This window comes from Sphaeramia orbicularis, chromosome 19 (genome assembly GCF_902148855.1).
Source record: "Sphaeramia orbicularis chromosome 19, fSphaOr1.1, whole genome shotgun sequence".
In the NCBI taxonomy this organism is placed as follows: domain Eukaryota; kingdom Metazoa; phylum Chordata; class Actinopteri; order Kurtiformes; family Apogonidae; genus Sphaeramia; species Sphaeramia orbicularis.
The window spans coordinates 20,774,050-20,796,401 of NC_043975.1; the positions used below are offsets into that span (position 1 = coordinate 20,774,050).

The 22,352-nt window shown below is 37.9% G+C and overlaps 5 protein-coding genes across 6 annotated transcripts; 1 reads left to right on the forward strand and 4 right to left on the reverse strand.

The window, feature by feature from the left end:
- Nucleotides 1-1,190: 1,190 nt before the first annotated feature.
- Nucleotides 1,191-21,568, reverse strand: LOC115410024 (histone H2A). Of its 2 annotated transcripts, XM_030121430.1 has the most exons (3): nucleotides 21,564-21,568; nucleotides 17,259-17,270; nucleotides 1,191-1,582 (listed from the first exon to the last, which is right to left on the reverse strand). In XM_030121430.1, exons 2-3 carry the CDS (start codon nucleotides 17,261-17,263, stop codon nucleotides 1,201-1,203), a joined length of 387 nt encoding a protein of 128 aa, XP_029977290.1. In that variant the 5' UTR covers nucleotides 17,264-17,270; nucleotides 21,564-21,568; the 3' UTR covers nucleotides 1,191-1,200. The 2 variants fall into 2 exon arrangements, with proteins under 2 accessions (XP_029977290.1, XP_029977289.1); XM_030121429.1 differs by lacking the exons at nucleotides 17,259-17,270; nucleotides 21,564-21,568 and having other exon boundaries at nucleotides 1,191-1,587.
- Nucleotides 1,933-2,377, forward strand: LOC115410034 (histone H3). The gene has a single exon (XM_030121440.1). The coding sequence runs from the start codon at nucleotides 1,939-1,941 to the stop codon at nucleotides 2,347-2,349; it is 411 nt and encodes a 136-aa protein (XP_029977300.1). The 5' UTR covers nucleotides 1,933-1,938; the 3' UTR covers nucleotides 2,350-2,377.
- LOC115410019 (histone H1-like) lies at nucleotides 4,890-5,931 on the reverse strand. The gene has a single exon (XM_030121423.1). It carries the CDS (start codon nucleotides 5,494-5,496, stop codon nucleotides 4,900-4,902), a length of 597 nt encoding a protein of 198 aa, XP_029977283.1. The 5' UTR covers nucleotides 5,497-5,931; the 3' UTR covers nucleotides 4,890-4,899.
- Nucleotides 8,348-8,839, reverse strand: LOC115410029 (histone H2B 1/2-like). Its single transcript, XM_030121434.1, has one exon. The coding sequence runs from the start codon at nucleotides 8,831-8,833 to the stop codon at nucleotides 8,459-8,461; it is 375 nt and encodes a 124-aa protein (XP_029977294.1). The 5' UTR covers nucleotides 8,834-8,839; the 3' UTR covers nucleotides 8,348-8,458.
- Nucleotides 11,936-12,370, reverse strand: LOC115410033 (histone H4). The gene has a single exon (XM_030121439.1). It carries the CDS (start codon nucleotides 12,330-12,332, stop codon nucleotides 12,021-12,023), a length of 312 nt encoding a protein of 103 aa, XP_029977299.1. The 5' UTR covers nucleotides 12,333-12,370; the 3' UTR covers nucleotides 11,936-12,020.
- Nucleotides 21,569-22,352: the final 784 nt, after the last annotated feature.

The following is a 22,352-nucleotide window of genomic DNA, read 5'->3' on the forward strand; positions in this document are numbered from 1 at the left end:
AGGTATATATTGTGTGTATATATTTATACTGTGCCATTCCCATGGTGTGCCCAATGTCTGTAATTTATTTATGTTCCTCTTGATTGCAGGGAAAAACCTATTGAGGCAACTTTCATGTCAATTTTAGATTATGGAGACATTTTATACAGGCATGCATTAGCTACAAATCTACTTCCACTTGACACCATTAGACTATCATTCAGCCCTGAGATTTATCAGACGACAGCTACAACAGTCACCACTGTGACCTGTATTCTAAAGATGAACAGCCCTCTCTGTCTAACAGGTGTGATTGACATTGGATTTTATTAATTTTTAAAGCCCTCACTGGCCTTTTACCATCCTATAGTAACTAGTAGTATTTAGTTTTCTTACAGTACACCTGCCACCTGGAACACTCTGCAAAACCATCTAAAACTTATCACACATTTACCATTAGAACAATTTAAATCCTTAATTGCATCTTATGTTTCCTCCAGCTGCTCCTGTTTTAATTAGACTTGTCTGTTTTCAACTCATCTTTGTCACTTTTCTTTTTTGGTATTTCTAATGTTTGTTGGGTGTTTCAAATGTTTTGTGTTTTGTCTCAGCTATATTGTAAATGAGGTTGCCTCAATATATCGCCGAGTTTAAATAACAGTTATGTTATAAATGTACTATGTACATGTTTCTTTAGATAAAAAAAAAAAAAAAACTTCATTTTGCAAAATAAAATTTTGACACGCTAATATTCAGTCTAGTGAACAGACTTATTGGTTATTTTATTGTTTGGTCACAACTCCTGAAATCTGACAGGTAACAAGTGCAAAGGGAAGATTCTGATGAAGGAATTCAGTTCTAGAAAGTTAATGAGGATTTTTTTTGCATTACAGACTGTCTCAGTGGAACCAGACATTAAATAAGTGTTACTCCAATGTCATATGATGTCAGTCTGACATTTAAAAAAGGGAAACATATTGAGTGTAGGTTTTAGGTTCGTGTTCAGCTGATTTAAAATACATTTTGCTTTCATGGATACACGAGACCTTTTGTACGATGACATAATTTGATTTTGATTAGAATAAAGGGAACTCGTACTGAACATGAGAAAAATATAAATTAGCATTTATGTTGTTGGTCAATGAAAATAACAGGAGTTGTTCTTTATCAGTGGGTATGTGGCTCTTAAAAGAGCCGTTGTGGTTGTTGGTCCGTTCACATTTACTTGGCCTTTCCGGGCTTCTCGGTCTTCTTGGGCAGAAGAACCGCCTGGATGTTGGGCAGGACTCCTCCCTGAGCGATGGTCACTCCGCCCAGCAGTTTGTTGAGCTCCTCGTCGTTGCGGACAGCCAGCTGCAGGTGACGGGGGATGATACGGGTCTTCTTGTTGTCGCGGGCGGCGTTTCCGGCCAACTCCAGGATCTCAGCGGTCAGATACTCCAGCACAGCCGCCAGGTACACGGGGGCGCCGGCACCTACGCGCTCGGCGTAGTTACCTTTGCGCAGCAGTCTGTGGACACGACCCACTGGGAACTGAAGTCCAGCACGAGAAGAGCGGGTCTTAGCCTTAGCTCTGGCCTTTCCACCGGTTTTGCCTCGTCCACTCATCCCCACTAACTTTCTCTTTCACAATCAGAGAAAATATGCTGGAACTCTGCAACAGACTCCGCTATATGTGGTTGAGGGCGCGCAACGTTTGTTATCCTCCAATCAGAGTGGATTATGTTAACAGTGTCCGGGGCATATTTCGCACGGATGGAAAGTCATTTGTCCAATCAGCAGCGGAGCTTCAAGCGCGTGGGGTTGGGGTCTCTCCTTTGGGCGGTGCTGAGCTCCGTTTCCAATCAGAGGCAGGAGGTCTGAAACCACGTGACCAGGCGGACCCACTGTTTAAAAGAGAGCCGGTCCACAGACTCTTATCATATCTTTCTCTCTCAGATAAAGAAGAAAGTTAAAACCATGGCAAGAACCAAGCAGACCGCTCGTAAATCCACTGGTGGCAAGGCCCCCAGGAAGCAGCTGGCCACTAAGGCCGCCCGGAAGAGCGCCCCGGCCACCGGCGGCGTCAAGAAGCCTCACCGTTACAGGCCCGGGACCGTGGCTCTGCGTGAGATCCGGCGTTACCAGAAATCCACCGAGCTGCTCATCCGCAAACTGCCCTTCCAGCGTCTGGTCCGTGAAATCGCTCAGGATTTCAAGACCGACCTGCGCTTCCAGAGCTCCGCCGTCATGGCTCTGCAGGAGGCCAGCGAGGCTTACCTGGTGGGGCTGTTCGAGGACACCAACCTGTGCGCCATCCACGCCAAGAGGGTCACCATCATGCCCAAAGACATCCAGCTGGCCAGACGCATCCGTGGAGAGAGAGCTTAAACAGTCTGATCCAACAAAACACAACGGCTCTTTTAAGAGCCACTACATATACAATTAGAGCATCGCCTGTTTTTTTTTTTTGTTTTGTTTTTTGTTTTGTTTTTAGGTCTCTATAAACACAAAACATAATTGTATGACCAAAATGAGCTAGTGGTCATATTTTGGTATTTAACATTTAGGTAAAACTAATACTTCAAGTTATAGTACCTCATTAAGACCAAATGTGGGTAAACTGAAGTCATCCTTGTCCATTATTTTATTTTAACTTAATAGCCTTCATTTAATTGAAGGAGTTTGACAAGGTAATACAAAGCACAAATGAACTATCAATACTTGATAACCATTTACATATTTGACCACTCATACATCCACACTTAAAAATACATAATTACCCATGTTTGAGGATTAAAAAAAAAAAAAACCTGTGTATATACACATAAAATTCACATCAACACATTGATACAAAATAACATGCACACACTTAGAATATGCATACATGTCTATACACATACAAACTTACACCCTACACCTCATCCCCTTTTTTTTTTAAATTTTTTTTTTTTTTTTTTTTAGACAGACTTAAAAGTCTATGATGTTCCATGGGAGTGTCTGCGATTTGTCCAATGCTCTTCTGCGTAGTTCACTCAAAATGTGTTTGATCACTATTACTGTCTATAAAGTTTTGATTAATGACCGTTACACATCTTGTTTTCCAAAGTTTGAAACAATGCAGATTATTAACTGGAAGAGTCTTTGTTGATTTGGTGGTATTTTTTCCTCTAGGAGTCCATACATGACTGAACGGTAGTTGATAGAGCAACTCAAGCCAATATTTCTTAAAAAGGTCCAAACAGCTTGCACTCTGTAAGTCAATAAGGACGTGTTCCTGGGTTTCATCCTCTCCACAGTTGATGATTAGACATGTTTTGGTTGTTACATTACAACTCTAGGAAACCAAGGCTCTGCCTGGGAGTCTGCTCACAGAGATGAGCCAATGGACATCTGTAATTTTCTGAGATTGGTTTATCCTGTATGATTTTAATAAGTCTTCTCTTTATCAATCACGTTTATAATCCACCAAACCACCATAGTTAAAATCACTTATACATTTGTAAATCCCTTTTGAACTCCCCTTCACCCAATCAATGTTTAGATATTTATATTTTTCCTTTATGTCATCATATATGATTTTATACTATGGACCTTTCCTTGCCCTGCCCTTTTTTTCCCTCCCAGGTGGACAGTTCATCAATCCATGTCACTTTTCTTGACATACCCATGGAAACATTTTTAATAAAGGCTTTTTTTAGTTTGAGACCGAGGTCTAGTGCACCGAGTCCACTGAGTTCTTTACTTTTAAACAATAATATTCTTTTAGTGACCTCTCTGGTGGTACCCCAAACCAGATTTACACACTTTAGTCAGATTATTGTTTTCTCTGTTAGACCAAAGATGTTAGCCAAGAAGAGGAGTTTGGAAAGGACATGAGTTTTCACAATGTTAATTCTGCATTTATAATTTGTATTCTTGTTCTTCCATCAGTTGACCTCTTCCTTGATCAGTCATTTTTTGGTCCCAATTTCTTTCCCGACAGTTATTATTCCCAAATGTGATTCTGAGGATTTTAATTTCATCTTTAGTTTGAATATTTAGGTTGGGTTTGTCATCAGCATCTCTGATCCAAACTCCCTCTGTCCTGTTATGGTTTAACTGCTCCTGAAGCCCATTCATACATTCTGAGGTGTTTGGTTAGAACATCCATCTCCAACTGGTTTTCAAATACAACAGTGATATCATCTGTGTAAGACATTGATTTTACTGTACAGGATTGGCCGACAGGTGTGCCTGTTATCCCTATATCTGAGTTGATTGATTTTATTAAAGGACTGATTGCTAAAATGTCAAGAGCAGGGCTGAGAGGACAGCCCTGCTTCACCACTCTCTCCACCTGGAAAAGGTTTGTTAAAACACCATTAACATTAATATTTACAGATGACTTCATATATAAACATTTAACCATATAAATAAAACTTGTGCATTTTACATGTACATCCCCTTATCTCTGTGTTGTTCATTTTACATTTATAAATAATAAAGTAATAAAATATAGAATATACTAAGAAATACCAATATTTCTACAGTCTTTAGTTGTGACAATTCACCATCTAGAAACTCTTACATTTCTACAGATGATCAAACAATCCTTTGTCACTTTTACCTCATAGCACATTTGGTGAAATAACACCTAACAGATCAATAAACTGATGATTTCAGGTACATGTTATTTACCTGACTATTAATATTAGAACTTTCACCTGGCTCTACTTATTGTTTATTATATTACACCTCAGCCAAAGTTATAACTATTCATGTGTTTCATAACCATCTTATTATATTGCACTTTTTCCTGTGTAAAAATGCCACATACAGTACAATGAGTGATTAGTGCAGTTGAGGAGTTCATTCTTCAGTGTAGTTGTGGGGGCTCTTAAAAGAGCCTTTGATTATTTTTTTTTTTTCCTTAATCATTTAATGCTCTTCAGGTTCAGCTCACTTCTTCTTGGCTGCTGCCTTCTTTGCTTTGGGCTTGGCCGCTGCCTTCTTTGCAGGGGCTTTCTTGGCCGCAGGCTTCTTGGTCACCTTCTTGGGGGCCTTCTTGGGGCTCTTTGCTGCTGCTTTCTTGGCCGCCGGGGCCTTCTTGGCCGCCTTCTTCGGGGACTTCTTCGGGGCCTTCTTTGCTGCTGCTGGCTTCTTCGGCCTCTTGGGGGTTGCAGGTTTCTTGGCCGCTGCCTTCTTGGCTTTGGGAGCTGCTTTCTTCACAGCCTTCTTCTTGGGCTTGGCTTCCGCCTTCTTGCTCATCTTGAACGAGCCTGAAGCCCCGGTGCCCTTGGTCTGGGTCAGGACCCCACTGGCCACCATGCTTTTGACGGCCACCTTGATGCGGCCCTTGTTCTTCTCCACATCGTATCCAGCTGCGGCCAGAGCCTTCTTCAGAGCCGCCAGAGACACGCCGTTCCGCTCCTTGGAAGCGGCCACGGTCTTGGTGATGAGGTCGCGGACGCTGGGTCCGGTTTTGGCCTTTTTCACGGCCTTCTTCTTGGCGGCTTTGGCCGGAGCGGCGGCGGGAGCTGGAGCGACTTCTGCCATAGTTTCGAGTGTCTATTCAGAACAGAGTCTAACTAGACTGATGCGATGTACAGAGCACGGGGTGGAATTAAACACACCATGAGAACCGTGGAGACTCAACTCAGCCACTGTGTCCTCCGTGCAGTCAGGATACTCGGACACTTGTGTTTTCTCTTCACTGATAAAAGCCTTATAAACAAATCCAGGACCTGTTCTGAAGGCGGACACTGATTGAATCTGTAGCGGACTTGTGTCTCTTCGTCCTGAGGTCATGTAGAGCTCTGGTGGGCTCTGGATTCACTTTAAACTGTCTCCAAACATCACATATTCACCGTGTCGGACTGCACCGCTCGGCGCGTTTTCACATTTATTTCTCTCCTAAAATGATTAAAATCCATCAGAGTTTCAACAAAAGCGCTAGTCCAGTCAGAAAACATGTTGGTTAGGAGAGTCAAAGTTTAAAAACTGATTTGTACTGGAACATTTTGGATTAAAATGGAGCTTTTCCGATGACACCAAACACACCGAGACCCATGGTGCACATGAGCAGACAGACCACAGCTGAGAAATGACTTTGACTTTGTTTGTTTCTACGTCTATGATCTAATCCATATTTATTTACTTATTTTGACGCAATGAAATACCAAGTATTACCTCTTATTCTAAAATAGAAGTAATCAGCATCAAACAAATGAATCACTTTCATCTAACACAGTGTCTGCAGACATTGATACAGAAGGACAAGACAGAAGTTAAGAACAGTTTTAAATAAGGGTGGAACTTTATACAATACACAATACAAATTAAAACATATTAATGAAATAAATATTTCAGCTAGTTCAAATGAACAGTGAATTCAATGTTAAATTCTTGACTCTACATCTGATAAAAATGATCATTTTTTAAAATGCATTTATTGCTTTAATAGTTTTGTTAATGCGAAATATTGTGTACATTGTCTTTCATTAAATAAAAAGAAAGAAAGAAAGAAAGAAACCTGAAGCATGCGCTTATTGCAGTCTAGACTGCTTAGAACTACAAATTGGACAAAAATTACTTTATAATTAAAAAGGTATATATTTTCCCATATTTTCCATTGAAATGTTGACATATTTAATGTTCAGAAATATTTGACACATTTTTGATCCTTTTGTAAATCATACTTGTTTTCTTTTTTATGTCATGCTCTGTCTGTTAAATAGCATGTGTAATATGTAAAAATGATCTTTATAAATGTATTTATATAATATGATATATTTACTAATTTGTCATTATTATTATTTTTTTGACTTTCACTCAAGAACAATCTGTTTATATTTTGGTGGCCAAAGTTCAAATAATTTTCCCCATACTTAACTTTTTCCACCAGCATTCTACATCCAAGTCAACTTCTTCTGGTGAATGGATATCTGAGGAATGTGAGCATTTTTCTTTTGTTTATTTAGTCATTTATTCACTCACTTACAAACCGGGCATCTACCTTGTAAAACAGACTTCTAATGTCAATGTGACTTGGGATAAATAAAGGTAATATATTATATAGTATGACGAATTACAGAACTGCATTGAACAATTATGATGCAAATATGATGAAGACACAACTTATCGTTCTTGTGTAACTAAGCAAAGTTTTATCCTCATATGAAGTGAAGGAAAAAAATAATTAAAAAAAGTGAGAGAAAGCAGATAAATAATGTGTTTTGTTGTTTGTTTGTTTGTTTTGACAGACTTTGGATTCCAATAGTTCATTTAACTTGATACTTATCTCAATAATATCCCACTTTAGTGCAACACATCTTACTGGAGTGTTGAATTCTTGTCCTCTGACCATGACAACCTTTGTTTAAGAAAGTTTACTGATTTACAGCTGTTTGTTTTTTGATCCATGTGATTTTTCATGAGTGACACACAACCTCTTCTGTCTCTAGTTATATAGATTACTATTTTTTTGTTTGCTTGTTTTGTTTTTCAGATCAAGTGGCTGAAACATTAAAATTTAAAATCCAACTTTCATTTGGACAGTTGCAAATAGAAAGGTATTGTAAATCATGCAAAAGGTATACCTAAATCTGAGAACATCACAAATTCATTGAAAGTCTGGCTGAGCTTTGATTTGTTATCGGTAATTGGTTGAGTAATTTCTCATGCTTTCTTATTAAGGCACATATTTTGGATATTATCTCAGTCTGAAATGCTGTATGTCAAACTCATTTTAGTTTAGGGGCCATGTATAGCTTAATATGATCTCAAGTAGATTGGTAAAATAATAACAATGGAAAAAAATAACATTATGAAAATGTTTACACTAACTGGCATTTGAAAAAATGTGAATAACATGAACATCTATGAACAAAAATCACAGTGGATCTATGAGGGCGCAACACATTTGTTACATGTGGCTCCTGAACCAACTCTGACACCATTGATTTTTTAACGTCTTCTGCGTAATTTTTGGATGTGAACTGCAAGTCATCTATACATCAAATATCTCATAGTATTGAATATTATGTTCAGCTCACCTGAGGACAATGAAGTTTGTCTTTTTAACACAGTTTGCTTTCCTGATTACTCATATAGGCAAAAGTTTCTGAAAAGGTATGGATAATAGTGTTAGGTATGATTATGATATCAATATGTTTGGTTTCAAAACAATTGACGTAGTGCCTGCTGAGAAAAAACTATTAAATGCTCAGTGTAAATTTTGCTTCCCCACCCTGTATATTATCAAATGTACCAATCTTTGATTTCTTACTTCATATTTACCGCTCACATTACAGTACAACTGATCTCCAATGTCTCAGTCTGTTAATAAGCCCATCATAAACTAGAAATAAAACATGTGAATGAATGTCTTTCATTAATAGACAATAATCATGTCCTACTAAAAAATTCCACGTTATCAAGAAAAAAAGAAGTCCATCTTTAAACACAGTGGGTGGCTCTTAGAAGAGCCGTTAGGTTTATATACATGGTTCGGTCCAGTTTACTTGGAGCTGGTGTACTTGGTCACAGCCTTGGTGCCCTCAGACACTGCGTGCTTGGCCAGCTCACCGGGCAGCAGGAGGCGCACGGCGGTCTGGATCTCCCTGGAGGTGATGGTGGACCTCTTATTGTAATGAGCCAGACGAGAGGCCTCAGAAGCGATGCGTTCAAAGATGTCATTGACGAACGAGTTCATGATGCTCATGGCCTTAGAGGAGATCCCGGTGTCGGGGTGGACCTGCTTGAGGACCTTGTACACATAGATGGCATAGCTCTCCTTCCTGGTCTTTCTCTTCTTCTTGCCGCCTTTACCTGCGGTCTTGGTCACGGCTTTCTTGGAGCCCTTCTTAGGCGCGGACTTTGCGGGTTCAGGCATGGTGAGCAGCTGGTATTAAACGGCAGCAACTGCGATGCTTTGACGTAGACACCCTTCTCTTATAACATCTCGATGTAAATACAGATGTACTATTCCCTTCAGATAATTGGTTCAGCTTTTCAAGGGCTGGAGGTGGTCTCGCGAGGAATGGTAGTGTTTCCATGGAAACCCCAGGCTGGTAATTTTTCTTCCTTTACGTAGTTAATTCTTAAGTGTCTCGTGAACCAAACATAAGTTACATACTTTTGTCCATATGGTGTATAACTTAGGCAATTATGCTATGATGAATCATGACTCGCATGACATGAAAATATTTAAGTACAAGTATTCAGGCTGTTGTCTAATATTTGGAGTTACTTCAAATGTATCACTGTAAGTTCAAAACTCGTTTTTCCTCACCGTGTTGGTTCATTTCAGTGGTATCTGTAAACACTTCAGTCTGAATCTGCTCTCTTCTCCTCCACTGGGATGGAGTCACAGGTGTAGTCCAGTGTTTTACTCTCTTATCCGAAATGCTGTAATCTTTCCTGATCATAAACTCTCATAAACAGTTGTAAAACATATTGTCAGACAAAGCCTCCCGATACTATCGCAGTGTATTTACACGATGGTGATTGAATGCACCTCGTCGCTTCCTGGTGTTTTTATTCCCAGACTTACTCCGTTGTGTTGTCTTATTTCTTGTCTCACCTCGTGTTTTTGGCATAACAGTGTGTATTTCTGGTTATTTATCAAACTATTTTTGGCGTCACTCGGAAGGATTCTACTGTATTGAACCCTTTCATGCATGAATTATGAGACCCTTAATCAATATTTTTTTCCAGAGTGTTTTTATTCTACTTTAGGCATGAAAAAAAAAAAAAAAAAAAAGATTTTTTTTTTTTTTTTTTTTTATCATACTCTAATACTAGTTTTTACTCATTTCATGGAGTTAATACATTAAAAAAAACTTTTTGTTTAAGAAAATTAGCTGTTGATTTACACTCAAACAAGTTAGTGCAGATCAGGTTTATCAAGAACAGCAAAGTTAAAGAAATGGTCTGAATATCAGTGTAGATGATGCATAAGCATCACTGTGTTGGCTGATATCCTCCTGAGACCTAGGGAAGTGAAAATTTTTAGCTTTTTTACATTAAATAGTCATCTTGATTAGAAACTGCATGATGCAACAGTTTTTCAGATAAATTTTTTAAATCATTTATTTATTTATTTATTTTTAATGGAATGTCCTTTGCAATGAACAGCATTTTTTATTTAGTAAAACTGGCAAACTTTGGTCCCCTACAGAGGATAAAAATGCATTGCTGGGTCTCAGGAGGACATGGAACTAAACCCATGAACATAGAAGAGAACAGCTGGAGAATTGGTGTCCACTGTAGTGACCACTATGCATGAAAGGGTTAAAGTCATTTTGCTGGTGCGTTCACTGGCACTGGTGTAGCTCAGTGGTTACTTCGACCATCAATTCTCACTCGCAGAATTCGAATCGTCTCTATCCCTCTGTGGGATCGAACCACGGGTGCTGTCCAGTGCTTTTTCGGACCTTGATGTTGATAAGTTTATCACAGGAGGACAGGTGGTTAGTTGTATATGACTAAATTTGGCTGATCCCTCAAGAAAAAAAGTGTTTGGGACAGCAGTTTCATAGGTTGTATATTACCACTAGTCTAACCAAGGTTGTATGTGATAAAAGTGGGTCAGTAGGTTAGATACTGTCAAAAATCTGTATAAAATGTAAAACAAATAAAGTACACATACCTTCATTTATTGTTGAATAATTGCAGGAAAATTGCAGAATTCTAATCACTAGGCTAACTAAGGTGGTGTATAAAAATACAAATGTTACAAAAGAGGCCAATGCCAGAGTTGTGTCGCTCGATCCAGTCTGCAGAACGTCTGTAAAAAGATGTGAATAGAGTAAAAAAATATATAAAAAGAGGGGCATGAGGTGTATGTAGGGTGTAAGTTTGTATGTATGTGTGTGTAGACATGTATACGTATTCTAAGCGTGTGCGCATTTGTTATTGTGTGTATGTGTTGATATAAATTAATGTATGAGTGTATATATACAGATGTTTTATTTTTATTCATCATCATGAACATGGGTAATTGTATATTTTTAAGTGTGGATGTATATACAGGTGGGGAAATATGTGTATGGTTATTTAGTATAGATGTGTATGTTTAGCAATACTTTGTAAAACTCCTTCAATTAAATAAAGTTTTTGTTTTTGTGTTTTTTTTTAAAGTAAACTTGAAAGCAGAATGATTCCTAAAAACTTGGCATACTTCCAGGATCATAAAGTGGGGGTTGTAGTTAGGTTTTAACATGTTCCCTGGTTAATCTTCTTGACCCAGTTCTCATGCTGACATCACAGTATCAGACACTATATCTGCATAAACTGATGTATAATTTCTGACTGTATATTTCGTCCCGTGGCTATGTTCTATTTAAGTTATATTAATACCGGTGATGTGATGTTCACGAATGAATCAAATCTTTTGAACGGCTCTTTGAAATGAACGATGGGAACTGAGTCTTTGTAAAGAGCCGTTGATCTTTTTTTTTTTTTTTTAAATACCTGATCAGTCACTTGTTTTGTGCAATTTTTTCCGTTTGTTTACACACATTTGTTCTTGTTTTCAGGAGAATAAAATGTTATTTCATAAGAAAATGTTTTTTCTTCATTTTTAGGCTACAGACTAGTCCACATAATGTACTGTGATGTTTTTGGTCCAAGTCCAGCATTTGCCTAATGTCACCTCATGTATTTAGCCAACGCATTTGAACTGTTCTTTTTCACGATAAGATAATATTTACTGCCGCGCCAATTAGACACCTTTAAAATGTAATGTCAATCACCACACGCAGCCTATTTAGTCATTAAAACACTGGTGTTTTAAATGAATGCAAAAAGACATAAGGGCCAGTCTTTTGAACGGCTCCTGATCTAACGACTCCCTTCAGAGAACCAAAAGTCCCATCACTAACACCGCGCTATGTAGTCCGTTTCTGTTTACTGCATAACGAAACAAATGAGGGAGAAAAAAAAGGCTATATAACCGCATTCACAGAGCAGACGGATGACAGTAGTTTTAACACATCTTCGCACACAGGCTTAAGCTCTTTATTAGTAGTGGGTGGCCCTGAAAAGGGCCTTTGTTTTGTGGTATTATCAGAAGCAGTTTAACCTCCGAATCCGTACAAGGTGCGTCCCTGTCTCTTCAGAGCATAAACCACATCCATGGCGGTCACGGTCTTCCTCTTAGCGTGCTCGGTGTACGTGACGGCGTCACGGATGACGTTCTCCAGGAAAACCTTGAGCACACCGCGGGTCTCCTCGTAGATCAGACCGGAGATACGCTTGACTCCACCACGACGAGCCAGACGGCGGATAGCGGGCTTGGTGATGCCCTGGATGTTGTCACGAAGAACCTTGCGGTGACGTTTGGCGCCTCCTTTACCGAGTCCTTTTCCTCCTTTGCCCCTCCCACTCATGTTTGCAGATCAGTTGTTCACTTCACTATGATTGAAATGCAGAGAACGCCACGTATTTATTCGCTGACTGAGGACGTATCAGAAGACAGGGGAGGGGCGGTTTCTCTGCGTACACTCGTTCATATTTTAAATATTTTTGGTGCATTAGCGCCATCAAGTGAATAAGAACGGGATGTGTCATAACTGGCTGCCTGGTCATTCTTGTAAATAGCTTTGTTTTGTCAGTTTTAGTTAAAAAAAAATAAATACATAAATAAACACAGAATAAACAGATTGTCCTTGTTTTCTTCTTCTATAGAAGAGCTGTTTATGTCCTTCTCCGTCTGAGATCCTGATTTAGCTCCAGGCCATTGCTGTCTTTAGTTCAGCTTTAACCTCCAGAGACCCAGGAAAGTAAACATTTTTGCATTAAATAATTATCTAAATTTGTAAAGTATAATGCACATTGTGGTTTTTTTTTTTTTCATTAACAACTTTCACACATTTGTTGTTGTGGGAAAAGACAAGGTGCCAACATTTCTTAATTTATATTTTTACTTTAAGAGGAATAGGAAAGAAATTGTAGGATTAGACAATGCATTATGTGTGAGTTTGACTCCATCCTGGCATCACAGTCAGTCAGAAATAATTATGCAAATGATCAGAATTCAGACTGAGAAGACTGAGCAATTATTATTAAAAAGGTTTCAAAGATTCTGGCTGCATCGAAACTGCACATCAATACCATCGATAACATTAACACATACATTGTTCAGGCTGTTTGTATATTTTCTTTACGATAACATTATAAAGATCAAATACATTTAAATCAAATGCATGAATTAAACTTGATCTTTGAACCTTACAATATTATGTTTAGTCACATATTATGCAGCTATGTCTATCTTCTATTAGAAAATGTATTATGCTGGCATTTTGGTATTTGTCTTACATTTGTCTCATGCACATAAATGCCAGAGTAATAGCAATGATTTTGGCTGTATGTATAGCACTGAAAAAAACTATACAGTAAATTATATTGGCAGGGCTAAACTCAGATTTTGTAATGTACAGTCCTTACTAGATGCAATTCTACATCTACATTTAAGGTAGTATGTAGTTCTTCAGAAGAAAAGAAGAGAAGTGTATTCATATACAAACTAGGCTCAAAATGTCTAAAAGTTCAGGTTTGTTAAACAGGTATATACTTATATTTATTGTATCATTTTCTTAAAAGTCTTCTTAAAACTTTACACTCATATTCGTAAGAGGAGGTTCATCTGCATCCCAGTACTTTTGTCCATATATTGTATGATTTAGGCACCTATGTTATGAGGCTAATATATACAGGGGTTGGACAAAATAATGGAAACACCTAACATTGTGGCATCATAGAAGGTGTTTTCATTATTTTGTCCAACCCCTGTACTTGCATGAAATGAAAATATTCAACTACAAGTATCCAGGCTGTTGTGTCATATTTGGAGTTACTTTAACCCTTTCATGCAAGAATTATGAGAACTTTAGTTGACATTTTTATCCTAAGTGTTTTTATTCCTCTGTAGGTGTGAAAAAACAATCTGATAGAATTTTTTTTTTTTTTTTTTTTTTTTAATGAACCTATTTTGAATGGGGTTACAAAAATGTCCACGCAGCTGGACACCATGTGTTTAATTTTTAAGGCAAAGACACATGTATTTAAAACCCATCATTAAAAAGTGATATACTATGTGAACACTATGAAATAAAACCATTTTCAATGCTGTTAATCTGATGTTTTCTCATATTTTAACATACTCTAATACTAGTTATTACTCACTTCATGGAGATAATATGCAAACAAAAACAAAAAAAAGTTAAAATAAATAAATAAATAAATAATAATAATAATAATTGCAGTCTTATAACAATTAGCAATTGATTTACACTCAAACATGTTAGTGCAGATCAGATTTATCCAGAACAGCAAAGTTACAGTAATGGTATAAATGTCAGTGTATAGGATGGTGTATAGGCGTCCACTGTGTTGGCTGATATGAAAGTAAAACAACAAAACCCATGAATATACAAGAGAACAGCTGTAGAATAGTTGTCCACTGGTGTGACCACTATGCATGAAAGGGTTAAATGTATCACTGTAAGTTCAAATCTCGTTTTTTTTTCTCACTGTGTTGGTTCATATTAGTGGTATCTGTAAACACTTCAGTCTGAATCTGCTCTCTTCTCCTCCACTGGGATGGAGTCACAGGTGTAGTCCAGTGTTTTACTCTCTTATCTGAAATACTCTAATCTTTCCTGGTCATAAACTCTCATAAACAGTTGTAAAACATATTGTCAGACAAAGCCTCGCGATACTACAGCAATGTATTTACACAATGGACACTGAATTCACCTCGTCGCTCCCTGGTGTTTCTATTCACAGACTTACTACGTTGTTTTGTCTTATTTCTTGTCTCACTTCGTGTTTTTGGCAGAACAGTCTGTATTTCTGGTTATTTATCAAACTATTTTTGGCGGGGGTTGTGTCTCTCGGAAGGATTCTACTGTATTTAAAGTCGTTTTGCTGGTGCGATTACTGGCACTGGTGTAGCTCAGTGGTTACTTCGACCAACAATTCTCACTCGCAGAATTCGTACCGTCTCTATCCCTCCGTGGGATCGAACCACGGGCGCTGTCCAGTGCTTTTTCGGACCTTGATGTTAGACGTCGATAAATTTATCACGGGACATCCTGTAAGTTGTATATGACTAAAATGTGGCTGCTGTGTCAGGAAAAAAATTGTTTGGACAACAATTTCATGGGTTGTCTTTATTCTCTGTAGTCTAAGGTTGTATGTGATAAAAGTGTATCAGTAGGTTAAATACTTTAAAAATCAGCATAAAACTGAAAAGAAATAAAGTACTTGGACCTCCATTTATTGTTAGACACAAGTTGATAGCTAATTAAAAGACTGCATAATTCTAATAATGACAAAACTACCACTGATCAGTTCAAAAGTGACAAAGAAAATCTAAAGTATACCTTATTAGATTTAAAAATAAAATTAGGCTTGTGACTTTGACTTCATGCAGTACGTTGTCTAAATGTAGACAAATCTAACTCACCTGAATAACCACATTCCTTCATAAAATGCCTACCTGTGCACACCTCCACATATATTCAGTAGATCTACTGAACTTTACATTCACCTGCAACAAGACTAAAAAAGATGTTTAGTTCTAAACTGAAGTTTTAAAAGTGGTTAAAAATGATCTCAAAATGGTTTCATTTAAGTATGTGACACCTGTAGACAACCTGCAAAGTACACCCTATACACATTTATAATCATTTAAATGGTTAAATCTACAAAATATTAGACCATAATCAGAGCATGTTTCATCTTGGAACATGTTGAGGGTAAGAATATATTTTGAATATAAAAACAGTGAGTCAGTTCATTAAATAATAAAACAATAAAAGGATCAGGGATAATTGAAGCAATAAAATGTAGACTACAACATATTTAATGTATCAGCTGATAATGGATCTGTATGTTGAGTAACTTAGCATCATAATGATACACTAATATGTCACAAGTTATTATTTAATCTTTATTACATATTAATGCATAAATATGTATAGAAGTGGGTTACTGCTGGGCAAATTATGGTTACTTGTGAGTAAAATATTTTTTAGGTGTTTTGGAGCAAAGGTTGCCTGTAACCATATACATATAGTTGAATTAAATGAAAATGTTCAAGTACAATACAAGTATCCAGGCTGTTGTCTCATATTTGGAGCTATTTTAAATGTATTAAAGGTCCCGTATTATGCTATTTTTCAGTCACGTCATATAGGTCTCAGAAGCCCAAAAACATAGTATTTAAGTTTGTTCGCCCCAAAATCATCCTTTTTTCAGAGTTTCAGCGGTCGAAAAAGTCACTCTCACCAGCCCTCCTCAGAACAGTCTGTTTCTGGGCCTGCTTCCGGGTATGCAAATGAACGCATCTGTCCACGCCCACTCCCCCTCCCCTCTCTGGGAGAGGACGCGGCTTACGCTAGCGGTACTACGCGCTAATGTTGACGGTGAAGCCATCATACACATGTCTCAGACAGAACGTCTTTCCAAACACTGGCTTTCTTTGCCTTGAGGCGTGACTGAGCCCCGACGGAAAACGGCGGTATTGTGTCGGGTTCGTGGACCTGACACGGAAAGACGCCTGCCGCCACTAATGCAGGCAGCTACTAACAAGCTTGATGCTAACTCTACTGATGCCAACCACAAAAGGCCCGTGTTCAGAGTACTTCTGTTGAATGTCTCTTCATATTATCAGCCCTTGCATGTTAACAGGGACGCAAACGTTAGCAGCAGTAACCGAGCTATGTTAGCTGCCATGCTAACGTTAGACGTACACATCAACAACCACCAGCTTATCCGTAATGTAGGGTTATACAGTAAAGATACAAAAAAATGAGAAGAACTTACATCTCCCACACTTGTACTTGGGTCACGAAGCGTTGGTACTGCGTCCTTCTTGATTCGGAGTATTTGTGCTAAGCCGGAGCTGTATGGGCCCATGTTAAAAAAAACACTCGTCCGTGAAATGCCAGGCACACACATACAAGCGTTTGGGAATGTTGTTTGGTACATGACCATCACAGATAGAATCCAGCCACTTTTTACGGAGAGGCTCGGAAGTGGGGAGCAAAAATAAACTATCGTGTTGGTGTGTGCAGCCAACAACACCACAACTTGCGTGTCTCGCCTTCGCCATGTTTGTTGTCCAAGAGGTACTTTGCCAGGGCGGGGCTCGCTTTGCCAGGGTGGGGGCACAGTCAGGGGGAGGAGTTAAATCCGCTTATGTCGTCATAAGCGGACCCAACTCAAACTCGGCCGTTTGAGCAGGCATTTTAACAAAATGTGGTGTAGCAAGGCAGGGAGGAAACAGACAGTTTTCAAATTCGAACCTCATAATGAGGCTACTGCAACACACACTACTATAAGAAAACTTTCACAAAGTGAGATTTGCATAATACGGGACCTTTAAAGGTCATTTATCCAGAACTTCGTTTGGCCGTGTTGTTTCACTCAGAAGGAATCTATTGTTTTTTAAAGTCATTTTGCTGATGCGTTCACTGGCACTGGTGTAGCTCAGTGGTTACTTCGACCATCAATTCTCACTCGCAGAATTCAAACGTCTCTATCCCTCGGTGGGATCGAACCACGGGTGCTGTCCAGTGCTTTTTCAGAAAGTGTGAATGTATCACTGTAAGCTCAGATCTCATTTTTTTTCACTGTGTTGGTTCATTTCAGTGTTAACTGTAAACACTTCAGTCTGAATCTGCTCTCTTCTCCTCCACTGGGATGGAGTCACAGGTGTAGTCCAGTGTTTTACTCTCTTATCTGAAATATTCTAATTCGCAGACTTATTACATTACATTGTCTCATATCTTGTTCCAGCTCGTGATTTCTGACACAGCAGACTCATTTTGCTGATGCAGTCACTGGCACTGGTGTAGCTCAGTGGTTACTTTGACCATCAATTCTCATTCGCAGAATTCAAATCGTCTCTATCCCTCCGTGGGATTGAACCACGGGCGCTGTCCAGTGCTTTTTCGGACCTTGATGTTAGACCAGGGGTCAGCAACCCCGGTCCTAGAGAGACACTATCCTGCATGTTTTCGATGTATCCCTCTTCCAACACACCTGATTCAAATGATAAGCCTACCATCAAGCTCTGCAGAAGCCCAGTAACAACCATCAGGTGTGTTGGAAGAAGGAAACATCTAAAACATGCAAGATAGTGGCTCTCTAGGACCAGGGTTGCTGACCCCTGTGTTAGACGTTGATAAGTTTATCACAGGGCGTTCAGTATGGTATATATGATTAAAAATTGGCTACTCTGTCATGTTAAAGTGTTTGGACAGCAATTTCCTTGGTTGTCTGTTCTCTCTAGTGTAACTAAGGTTGTATGTGATAGAAGTGTATCAGTAGGTTAAATACTGTAAAAATCTGCATAAAGTTGAAAACAAATAAAGTACTTGGACTGCCATTTATTGTTAGACACAAGTCGATAGCTAATTAAAAGATTGCAGAATTCTAATAATGATGAAACTACCACTGATCAGTTAAGAAAATATAAAATCTAATTAGATTTAAAAAATAAAATTTGACTTGTATATTTGACTTCATGCTGTACATTGTCTAAATGTTGAGAAATGTAACTGACTTGAATAACCCCATTCCTCCATAGGGTACAACATAAAATTTGCCTGTGCACACCACAATAAGCCGATATTCAGTTGGTCTACTGACCTTTACATTCACCCGCAACACTAGAAGACTAAAAAAATGGTTTGTTCCAAACTGAAGTCTTAAAAGGGGTAAAAATGATCTCAAAATGGCTTCATAGAGTATTGTATTTAAGTATGTGATGCCTGCAGACAACCTGCAAAGTACACTCTATACACTAGCATTTTGAGTCATTTAAATGGTTAAATCTACAAAAAAAAATTAGACAATAATATCAGCATGTTTCATCTTGGAACATGTTGAGGATGAAGGTATATAGTTGCATGAAATGAAAATATTGAAGTACAATACATGTATCTAGGTTGTCTCATATTTGGAGTTACTTTCAGTTTAAATTTAGATTTAAGTTCAAATCTCATTTTTTCTCACTGTGCTGGTTTATCAGTGGTAACTGAACACTTGGGATGGAGTCACAAGTGTAGTCCAGTGTTTTACTCTGTTATCTGAAATACTTTAATCTTTCCTGGTCATAAACTCTCATAAACAGTTGTAAAACATATCGTCAGACAAAGCCTCGCGATACTACCGCAATGTATTTACACAATGGACACTGAATACACCTCACTGCTTCCTAGTGTTTCTATTCACAGACTTATTATGTTATATTGTCTTATATCTTGTCCTATCCCATGTTTTTCTACAGAACATTGTGTATTTTTGGTCATTTATGCAGAACTTTGTTTGGCTATGTTGTGCCAGCCGGAAGGAATCTAATGTTTCTAAAGTCATTTTGCTGATGTGTTCACCGGCACTGGTGTAGCTCAGTGGTTACTTCGACCATCAATTCTCACTCGCAGAATTCGAACGTCTCTATCCCTCCGTGGGATCGAACCACGGGTGCTGTCCAGTGCTTTTTTTGGACCTTGATAAGTTAATCACAGGACAATCACTAGCCTAACTAAGGTTATATGTGATAAAACTGTATCAGTAGTTTAAATACTGTAAAATCTGTATAAAATTGAAAAATAAAGTACTCACACCCCCATTTAATGTTGGACACAAGTTGATAACTTATTAAAAAGATTTCATAATTCTAATAATGATAAATTTACCACTGATCAGTTCAAAACTGACAAAGAAAATATAAAAAAAAAATACCTATTAGATTTAGTAAAACCAAAATTAGGCTTGCATCTTTGACGTTGTCTAAATGTAGACAAATCTGACTCACCTGAATAACCCCATTCCTCCATAAACGTCTACCTGTGCACACCACCACATATTTTCATCAGGTCTACTGACCTTTACATTCACCTGCAACACTTGAAGACTAAAAAGATGGTTTGTTCTGAAATGAAGTCTTAAAGTGGTTAAAAATGATCTCAAAATGTCTTCCTAAAGTATTTACCTAACACCTGTAGACTTCCACTGCGCCATCCTGCTTACAGGATTTATGTGTAAAGTGGCTTGACAATTTATTATGATCAACTTAATATGCAGTTACCTTGTGAATGACTCAGCTGTATCACAGCCACAAATGTTTGGAGACTTTAGTCATCCTGGTTGTGGTTGAAGGAGATGAAGCTCCAACAACAACAGAGATGCCATTTCTTGATCATAGGCTGAGGACAAAGAGTCCCAAGAATTAACTGGAATCCTTTCAAAATGTAATACTGTTAAAGTGTGAATAACAGCAGCATATTGGTTATATTTATTATTATTTATATTTATTTATTTATCATGTATCTCTCAATCTATTGTTCCTTTTCACCAGGCAATTAAATCCTCTCTCACAAAAATAACCAACTTAAATATAGTAAGAAAAAAAAACAACAAAAAACTGAACTGCAATCAAGTCAAATGCTCTGCAAAACAAATACAACTTAATGGTTGCCTCATCAAGATCACTTCCTGGTTGATGTTCTGCAGACTGAATCAAGCGACCCAACTCTGGCATTGGCCTCTTTTGTGACATTTGTATTTTTATATACCACCTTAGTTAGCCTAGTGGTTAGAATTCTGCAATTTTTCTGCAATTGTCCAACAATAAATGGAGGTGTGTGTACTTTATTTGTTTTACATTTTATGCAGATTTTTGACAGTATCTAACCTACTGACCCACTTTTATGACACTCAACCTGAGTTTAGTGATAACAGACAACCTATGAAATTACTCTCACTTTTTCCTGACAGAGCAGCCAAATTTTAGTCATATACAATTTATCAGACGTCTTGTGATGAACTAATCAATGTCTAACATCAAGATCCAAAAAAAGCACTGGACAGCACCCGTGGTTCGATCCCGGGGAGGGATAGAGACGTTCGAATTCTGAGGCAGAATTGATGGTCGAAGTAACCACTGAGCTACACCAGTGCCAGTGAATGCATCAGCAAAATGAGTCTGCTCTGCCAGAAAACATGAGGTGAAACAAGATATAAGACAATGTAACATAATTAGTCTGCAAATAGAAACACCAGGAAGTGACGAGGTCTATTCAATGTCCATTGTGTAAAAGATTAGAGCATTTCAGACAACAGAGTAAAACACTGGACTGCACCTGTGACTCCATCCCAGTGGAGAAGAGAGCAGATTCAGACTGAAGTGTTTACAGATACCACTGAAATGAACCAACACAGTGAGGAAAAAAATGAGATTTGAACTTGAAGTGATACATTTAGAGTAACTCCAAATATTAGACAACAGCCTGGATACTTGTCTTATACTTGAATATTTTCATTTAATGCAACTATATAATTACAGGCAACCTTAAACACCTCAACAAATGTTTTGTTCACAAGTAACCATAATTTGCCCACGGGTAACCCACTTCTTTACATATTTACTCATTAATATGCAATGAAGATTAAATAATTTGTGACATATTAGTACGTCATTATGATGCTAAGCTGCTAAACATACAGATCCATTATCAGCTGATACATTAAATATGTCGTAGTGTATATTTTATCGCTTCAATTATCCCTCATCCTTTTATTGTTTTGTTATTTACTGATTTGACTTACTGTTTTTACATTAAAAATAGTATCCTCACCCTTAACATGTTCCAAAATTAAATACACACTAATTATTGCGTAATTTCTTTGTAGATTTAAGCATTTAAATGGTTGTAAATGCTAGTGTAGGGTGTATACTTAGCAGGTTGTCTACAGGTGTTAGGTAAATACTTTAGGAAGACATTTTGAGATCATTTTTAACCACTTTAAGACTTCATTTCAGAACAAACCATCTTTTTAGTCTTCAAGTGTTGCAGGTGAATGTAAAGGTCAGTAGACCTAATGAAAATATGTGGTGGTGTGCACAGGTAGACGTTTATGGAGGAATGGGGTTATTCAGGTGAGTCAGATTTGTCTACATTTAGACAACGTCAAAGATGCAAGCCTAATTTTGGTTTTACTAAATCTAATAGGTATTTTTTTTTATATTTTCTTTGTCAGTTTTGAACTGACCAGTGGTAAATTTAATTATTAGAATTATGAAATCTTTTTAATAAGTTATCAACTTGTGTCCAACATTAAATGGGGGTGTGAGTACTTTATTTTTCAATTTTATACAGATTTTACAGTATTTAAACTACTGATACAGTTTTATCACATATAACCTTAGTTAGGCTAGTGATTGTCCTGTGATTAACTTATCAAGGTCCAAAAAAGCACTGGACAGCGCCCGTGGTTCGATCCCACAGAGGGATAAAGCCGTTCGAATTCTGCGAGTGAGAATTGATGGTCGAAGTAACCACTGAGCTACACCAGTGCCGGTGAACACATCAGCAAAATGACTTTAGAAACAT

Bases quoted from the DNA above. Each gene is read 5' to 3' on its own strand.
- LOC115410033 (XM_030121439.1), bottom strand. From the start codon at position 12,332: ATGAGTGGGAGGGGCAAAGGAGGAAAAGGACTCGGTAAAGGAGGCGCC.
- LOC115410029 (XM_030121434.1), bottom strand. From the start codon at position 8,833: ATGCCTGAACCCGCAAAGTCCGCGCCTAAGAAGGGCTCCAAGAAAGCC.
- LOC115410019 (XM_030121423.1), bottom strand. From the start codon at position 5,496: ATGGCAGAAGTCGCTCCAGCTCCCGCCGCCGCTCCGGCCAAAGCCGCC.
- LOC115410034 (XM_030121440.1), top strand. From the start codon at position 1,939: ATGGCAAGAACCAAGCAGACCGCTCGTAAATCCACTGGTGGCAAGGCC.